This window comes from Papilio machaon, chromosome 28 (assembly GCF_912999745.1).
Source record: "Papilio machaon chromosome 28, ilPapMach1.1, whole genome shotgun sequence".
Lineage (NCBI taxonomy): Eukaryota > Metazoa > Arthropoda > Insecta > Lepidoptera > Papilionidae > Papilio > Papilio machaon.
In genome coordinates this window covers 4503092-4511402 of record NC_060013.1, presented here as the reverse complement: position 1 = coordinate 4511402, position 8311 = coordinate 4503092, and the positions used below count along the sequence as shown (strand labels likewise).

General features: G+C 37.0%; 1 protein-coding gene across 1 annotated transcript; it reads right to left on the bottom strand.

Moving 5' to 3' along the window:
- Positions 1 to 232: 232 nt before the first annotated feature.
- LOC106717337 lies at positions 233 to 1832 on the bottom strand. Its single transcript, XM_045684901.1, has 3 exons — positions 1356 to 1832; positions 1033 to 1194; positions 233 to 962 (listed from the first exon to the last, which is right to left on the bottom strand). Exons 1-3 carry the CDS (start codon positions 1445 to 1447, stop codon positions 542 to 544), a joined length of 675 nt encoding a protein of 224 aa, XP_045540857.1. The 5' UTR covers positions 1448 to 1832; the 3' UTR covers positions 233 to 541.
- Between the last annotated feature and the right edge of the window lie 6479 nt (positions 1833 to 8311).

The following is an 8311-nucleotide window of genomic DNA, read 5'->3' as shown; positions in this document are numbered from 1 at the left end:
ATACCTGCTAGCATAGGGACATTTGATTTCTATAATTGTTTCTGTGCTCAGTAACCCATCAGGAGATGCAGCAAGATATGGCCTCTCCAAACTTATAAAAATACCACAAGGCTTTATTAAAAGATCATTCAACGGCATACTTTCTTAAAGCAATCTTTTCATTTAATAATCCATGACTGGTAGCTCTTCATTTAAATTCTTTTTTATCAATTACTTCTCTGGCATATTTTGCCATAGTTTTTGGCTTTAAATTGCAAATTGTGTGGAAATTACTGGCTGTTAGTCGCATTTGTCTATTTATGCCAATCAGGACATTCACTTTGGCCAATTGTATTGTTCTGAATGAGGTTTGCTTCTTCTTTTGTAATTTTATTCAATTTCATTTCTTTTAAAAATTGCTCCTCAGGATTTATATTTGTATACGTGTGATCATTTATTAGAGCATATGGGTTTTCTGGCTCATATAATTGTTTCAAAGGCATCCGGGAATTCCAAAAACCAAGGATCAAATTAGAGAATCTTATATTATAATTTACTCTATCTATATTTTTGAGTATGGTTCAAAAATTATATTTCTTTTTCTCCTGTAAAATTTCTCTGCTTTAACAGGACTACCAGTGTAGGGCTTGCTAGGTACATGAAACTGTTGCAGTTTTTGAGTGCATACTTTTTGCTGAAGCAGAAGCTTTTCTCGTACCATGTTCTCAATGCCAAATAAAAGGACTGCAACATGTTTGCACAATTTTTTAATTTTTGTTCCACTTCCAGCAGGGCTTCCACATTGTGACGCTTCAGGGTTACCATTCTTATTTATTAATATATCTACTTCATACTGTAGACTCTTCATAGTCTTCCTACAGTAGCCTTTTATGAAGGTATTGTCACCAACCACAGAAGCTCGTGCCATCAGCAAGTGACGTGTCTCATATAACTGCATTGCTGTATCTATTTTTTTCTGTGTGCTAAAAAATATAAGAATAGTTATAACTATCTATGTATCTAATTTTATTTTATTTTAGTCAGATTACTTACTAGCATAAATAATGTCTTATCATGGTCTTATCTAGGGGTGGCAATATTGTGTTACTGTTAATATCCCGATAGGTTTCTCCTAACGACAACTGAATCTTTAGATCATCATTATCAGTATTTTCAGAACGGCCAAAATTGAAGTTTTTGTCATAAAACTCCAACCTGAAATATGAATTCAATCGACTACAAGATCTTTACATTTTCACTATAGCTAATAATAAATTATGACTTTAAGTGCACTATATTTAGGAACAGTTAATCTCTCATGAATGTACGATAGAAGATAAGTAAAATAAGTTAAAAAATAAGGAAAATAAAAATACCTTTCAACAAGATCTGCTTTCTTTCCGCGTAAGGAAGCACCACGTTTTCGGAGCTCATCTTTTAGTTCCTTGATCCGATACTTTGAATACATGACGATTCCATAATAATCTAAAAGTTATCACAATTGTAGGGTGTCTTCAAGTCAGTGAAGAGCGAATAAACAGTTCTTAAATTTGTAAACAATACATGACAGAGCAATGGCCGCCAAACACAAAAGAACTAGCTACGCTGGCGCCATCTACGCTAAGCTTTGACCGGCCAACCCCAATGGATGCGGAAACTATTAAAACATGGTTTGAGGTTGTTCACGGACTAAATTTTTAATAGACAATTATAATGAGGTGTGTCAAAGAATTGTTAACAGATGTCACTACTAGTATATTAAAGAACATTATTTTGATACTAACTTTAACACCTCAGCTTATCAAAATAATCTAAACCTTAAGTAACAATTCAAAAGCATACTGTTACAAACAATTCAGTAAATGCCTACTTAACTACTTAAAATGTATTGTTTTTCTATAAATTACACAATAATATGCATGCCTAGCTTCTTAACAAAATAGCTATGTTTGACACTACTCAAGCCCTTTGTTAACAGATCTGCAGGCATTTCAGATGTTGGCAGATAAACTATTTACATGTTTGTTAGCAACTGCTTCCCTAACAAAATGGTGACGCATGTCAAGGTGTTTAGTTATTTTGAGTACCTAACTCAAATACGAGTACTAACGAACCGAAAGGACTTTTTTAAAAAGACAACTGATTGTTAAGGTGTCGTTTATTTGAAGGTTGGCTTAAGACTAACTTAATACTAACTTATCTCTACCATGCTCTATGCTAGGGACCACCCAAATTATGCCAGCGAGGCAGATTGGATGTTTATGAATTGTGCCTTATCTCTGCCGACAATGTGGGAATGAACACCGTACGCGTAGGCACTTGTTGGGTGGTCTGGGAGTTGCGTCGCATGACTTCTCCCCCCTGAGATTCGAAATTATCAGAATCATCAGTATTCTGAGAATTTCGAAAGTTACAAGTGTAATCTAATTTCTTAAGTCAAATATACCAATTGACCACAATGAAAACTTCTATAATTAAATACAATACGATCGTCCAAACACTAACACTATAGACTCTAATTTTACCAATTTCCAATTCACTTTCACTGATACTTTTTACTGATTTTAGTAATAACAGCATGTTCTTCAAGTTCATATCTTCCAACATTATTGGTTTTCGCTGTCGAGTCTTCACGTAACTGATGTGGGGCAGACATATAACCGGTAGCTTGGGATATTGTATGAGCTCTGTCGTTTGGGGATGTACTTTTAAGGTAAATTTGTCAATCTTCACTTCACACGCTTGATCTTCTATAGTTATAACATGTGACCCTTGTACATAGCATTGGAAAATATCGTTGTTGCATTGTTGTTGCAGTAGGGTATTCTGTTTCACAAATATGATCCAACGGTTCGGCTGAATATGATGCAACAGGATGTTGTCGATGACCACAGGTATAAGTTCACAGGAACTGAGATTGGTTGCGTACTTCATGATGTCCGTGATGCAACGATCTTCCAAGATTTGGCTAGTAGAGTCACCATAGCAAATGAAGTTGGAGGGTGTTGTAGATATACAGGGCTCGGCGAGTGGTTCGGAGTCGAGTCCATTCACTATCATGTAGGGATATTTGGGAAGGATGACGTAAGTATCGTGATCACGGGAAATAGGAATAGGGTACAATTTATAGTATGTGTAGGTTTCTCTTTCTCTATAAGTGGAATTTCTAATAAAAATGTTAACTGATTTTCTTTACAATATGCTTTTATAGTTATAGTTTGTTCTATTTTAACAAGATTATCTAAACTTACTGAAAATGCAAATCTTGCCGATTTTTCAATATCCTTTAGTACAATTAACAACTTCTCAGAATCGACAATTGATTGATGTATAGGTAGTGTCTTAAGTTTGCTAAAGGCAATGGCTGTTTCTATTTCACCCAATCTGCTATAGAGGCTCTGAAAATTGTGTAAAATGAGTGAATACGTATACGTAATGGGTTAATAAGACCCCTCTTAACTCTAAAACTAGGAACTAACTGCATATATTTATTTAACGTTACATTCTTAATATACTCTACTTGTAACCTATAGTTTCTAAATACTACATTTATGTAAGTCTGATTGAAATTTGCTTCTATAAGCGTGTTTAGTTCTTTTAGTTTGTTGATGTTTAATGTTAAATCGTCTTGAATGTTATTAAGGTCCAATATTCTTATGAGTGTCCATTTTTCTCTGCTTATTACCGCCTTTCCTTCCTTGACGGGAAATATTCCCGGCACGTTCTTAAGTGACTGCATTTGAAGGCCCTGCAGTAGACTCGCCGCCTTCAGCACGAGCAGGACGATCAGGATGCGCCTGTGGAGGACGTTTAACATCCTTTAATGGAGCTCGTATGTCGCGATTGTTCTTGTTAAGCGTTACCACGTTTCTTTCCACTTCCCCTGTAACTATCGCCTTGTCAAACCTAGGCTTATCCTTACTACGTCTAACATTAGTCCCCTTAAAGAAAACTACGTCATCTATGTCGATTTTGAAATCCGTTTCACCTCCCCTTTTTCGCTATTGCTTTTTCCTTAGTTTGTATCATTTTATCTGTAAGATGTTTATATATAAATTTTGTTCGTTTAAGATGATCACGCATTAACACTTGCATATATTCTTTATCAACGTTTGTTTCAAAGGTGCTTTTTGGATTCGGTATGGCCAAATACTACCTAGAAAGGAGTGAATCCTGTTACTGAGTGTATGGAATGGTTATAAGCCATTACAGCATAGGTCATAACGGATGCCGCGTCTGTCAATTTTTGTTCGTACTTCGCGAATCGGTATATTTCGATCAAACCCCATGGAGTTACGATTATTCGGTGTTCCTAAATGTAGTTGGATTTTATAAAAATCCAATAGTTCCTATATCAGGCGATTGTTGAATTCTGAACCGGAATCTGAGCTGATTTTGCGAGGAGTCCCGTAATATGAGAAATATTTGATAAGGGCCCTAACAACCTCAGGTGCTGACTGATTCGAAATCTCAATCGCTTGTCCTAGTTTACTAAATGCATCTATGATACTTAGGAAACATCTGCCTTCAATTTTAAAAAGGTATATAGGTAAATATTTCTTCGAATGGTTTATTTTGAGTCTGTGTTAGTTGCATTGCGGGTTTTAAAGGTTTACGATCATATTTCATTTTTTGACATGCTTCGCACGCATTAATAACCGCGGCTACTGTTATGTCCATGTTATGCCAGAAATATGTTCGCTTAAGGTGTGATATCGTTTCTTTAATGCCGCGATGACAATTTTTACCCATATGATACTTTTGGATAATTTGTCTTTGTTCATCTTCGTTTTCAATGTACACTACTCTTTCCGTACATTCGAGGATGTTAACAGATCCCTGTTTAAACAGTTTGATGACTACGGCTGTGAGTTCTACTCTATGTTGTACGTCTTCGAAGTAAATGAAATATTTTATTTTGTTTCGGATGTATCGTTTGAGAAAATCTGTTATTAGGTCAGGTCTTCCTTTGGGTAAGTGAATTTCTAAGATTTTTTGTTTCTTGTTTGAAATGTCCTTGACTGAAATGTCATTTCTAAGCCATGTGTATACTAAAATCTGATTAGGTTTCGTGTCAATAGCCTCTTTTAGTATCGGTATGCCTATAGAGTCAACGTCACGTGCGGAGTGTACAGTTTCGGAAAGTATGCTTTCCGTTTCCGGAGCACTGAGAGTATCGCTAGATGGTGTTGCGATCGAAAACGGGGAACGAGCTCTATTTTCTAAGATAGAACTAGCAGGAGAAATCGTTATAGCTTTTTCCGAATCGGACGAAAGAGCTACAGGGCTAGTTGGTGTCTTCCTCCGCCCTCTCTTTTTGTCAGGTTTAGGCGCTTTCTTAGCGCCACGACGTTTTTGCATTTCCGTTTCGTCGACATTCACAGCGACAGATGAGTTTTCTTCACCGTTGCCTAACGCATTGATTTTAACCCTAGATAAGGCATCAGCATTAGTGTTTTGACGGCCGTTTTTATAAATGACTTTATAGTCATATTCCGCCAATCGGAGGCGCCAGCGAGTTATTTTGCTGTTAGATTCTTCGAATGAATTCAACCACGCCAGCGGCCGATGCGATGGTCTGTGTATATCGTGAATTTCTTCCCGTAAAGATACGGGCGGAAATATTTCACTGCCCATACTATGGCCAGTGCTTCTTTTTCGATAACGCTGTAACGCGTTTCCGCGTTCGTTGAGCGTTCTAGACGCAAATGCTATCGGGCGATCGCTACCGATAGCTCCCTGCGATAGGACGGCGCCGATAGCGTAGTCGGAAGCATCGGTGGTTAAAATAAACGGTTTTTCGAAATCGGGAAACTGTAGTAAGGGCGCATTTGTGAGCAGCTGTTTACATTTTTCAAACGCCTCTATAAACTCCTCTGTGATTGTTACCTTGCTGTTCTTTTTAAGGCAAACTGTCATTGGTCTTGTTAATTTTGCGAAATCCTTCACAAATTTCCTGTAATATTCAATCAGCCCCAGGAAACTCTTGATTTCTGTTTGGTAGTGTCAATTTTCCGACTTGTCAATTTAAACTTTGAGATTCGTTTCGCGAATCGGATATTTTTCGTAGTTTTCCCACGTGTTCTTGGAGGCTTGTAGAAAACACTATTATGTCGTGTCGTCCAAATAAACAAGGCAATGAATTCCTTGAAGTCCGCGCAGAATACTGTCGATTGCCCGTTGGAACGTGGCCGGAGCTGTCTCAGTCCGAACGGCATTCTTAAAAACTCGAAGTGTCCAGCCTGGGAACTGAACGCACTTTTCTGGCGGTCCTTTTCATCGATCTCTTTCTGATGGTACCCGCTTGCCAAATCTAATGTCGTAAAATAATTAGATTTACCCAATTTGTCAAACAAGTCGGTTATGTTTGGCAACGGATACTTGTCGTCAGTAGTTATCTCGTTCAGCCTTCTATAATCGACGACCATCCTGAATTTCTTCTCGCCCGAGGCGTCGATCTTTTTCGGTACGAGATGCACGGTAGCATTTTTTTTTTTTTTTTTGTAGACACTATGTTCCTCTGACGTGGTGGTCAGAGACTTTGTTTATCTATTTACTCTTGCATACCAGTTCTCGCTTGTTTACCTCTCGTACTTGCATTCCGCATACTTAGTCTTTCTTGCTTTCTTCATCTTTCATTATCTTCGGTTGGGTTTACCGAACTATTCTAACTATACTAATCTATCTATCTTTATTTTTATTTTTATTATGGGTATAATAAAACAGTCGAAATGTTTTTATTATACAATCAACCTTAATTCTAACTTAAATTATCTTATTCTAACATTTTCTTATCTTATTTCTAATTTTTAACTATCTACATTTTTATTTATTTTTATTACAATTTTATTTGCTTATTCTACTTAATTCTATAGTGTCATGTTGGTTCTAGCTCTATTTTACACTATTTGTTTTATTTCTTAGTAATGCCTTATTAACTACTTTTTTACAATATTTTATAAATTCTATCCTATAGTTCTTGTTTTCTAGGATTTTCTGTATATTTTCCATTTTTATGTCAGTATCTATCTTTTTTTCTATTTCCAATCTTTCTGTTGCATTTATTGGGCAATCAGTGAGTAGATGTATTATATTTTCTGTTTTGGTTCCATCGCAGAGACATGACGGATCCTCTTTGCACTTATACTTGTGTAAGTACTCAGAGAACCCTCCATGCCCCGTAAATGCTTGTACTATTATTTGATCCATTTGTATGTTTCTGACTATTGTGTATGCGTTTGACGCACCGGGGAAGAAGACTTTTGTGGTACTTGCTGTGTTACTTTCTTGATACCTCCGGTCCCATTCATCGATTGACTCCAGACGGATTTGTCGCTTGATAAATGAGACCGGGCATTTCGCATAGTCTGGTTTCTTTTTAATTTTAAGTGCAGCCTCCTTCGCCAGTGCGTCTGCTCTTTCATTTCCTACTGTTCCTACGTGTGCTTTTGTCCAATAGTATCTCACTCCCCCACCTTCTCTTCTTATTTTATTAGCGTTTTCTCGTATTTCGTCTGCCAGTGGGTGTTTTATATCTGGGTTTGTTATTATTTGCAAGGCTGAGCGGGAGTCAGATACTATTGCACATGTTTGGTTTGTTTGGTGTGTTTTGTTGGCAATTTTTGTGGCTTCGTTTAATGCGAGTAGTTCAGCTTGGAAGACTGTGCAGTAATTCTCTAATTTTAATTTTTTGTTAGCTATTTCTCCCGTACTATCCCATATGGATAGTACAGCTCCTACTTTTCCTTCTATCTTGCTTCCGTCTGTGTAGATTATTTTATTTATGTTTGTTGGTATCTTTGCACAGTCCTCCAAGCATGAGAATTCTAGTTTAGGTCTGTCAGCTGGGTGTGGCCAGGTCATACAGGGCGATTTCTCTTCTACTTCTCTGTCTCCAATTATATCTTCTGTATATCCTTTTTTGATTTTATATAGGGTGGCTGCCTCCTGGATTCTAAGATCCAGTGGTAGCAGCCCTGCCAACACAAGAGCTGAATTTAGTGAGACTGTCCTGTATGATCTAACCATTTTTTGAACAAAACCTCTTTGTACAGCATTTAATTTCTTTTGTTTTGATTTTTTGTATGTAGCTGGTGCCCATACACTTGCTGCATACATGATTATGGGTTCTATTACACACACAATACAGCTGTGTATATAGTTCTGATAATTTCCGGGTTTAACCCCCATTGTACTTTTGCTGCTGTCTGTAGTCTAGTGTAAAGATTTTGTGCTTTACGACATACATTATCTATGTGTGCCGCAAAGGTGAGGTTATTGTCAATGGTGAGGCCAAGTATTTTGATTTTGTCTGTTATCTGAATTTTCTCCC

What these genes read in the sequence shown, in the direction of transcription:
- LOC106717337 (XM_045684901.1), bottom strand. Translation starts at nt 1,447, where the DNA reads ATGTATTCAAAGTATCGGATCAAGGAACTAAAAGATGAGCTCCGAAAA. An exon ending in AAAGCAGATCTTGTTGAAAG is followed by an intron (nt 1,195 to 1,355) that starts GTATTTTTATTT and finishes TTCATATTTCAG; the next exon opens with GTTGGAGTTTTATGACAAAA. An exon ending in ATAAGACATTATTTATGCTA is followed by an intron (nt 963 to 1,032) that starts GTAAGTAATCTG and finishes TATATTTTTTAG; the next exon opens with CACACAGAAAAAAATAGATA.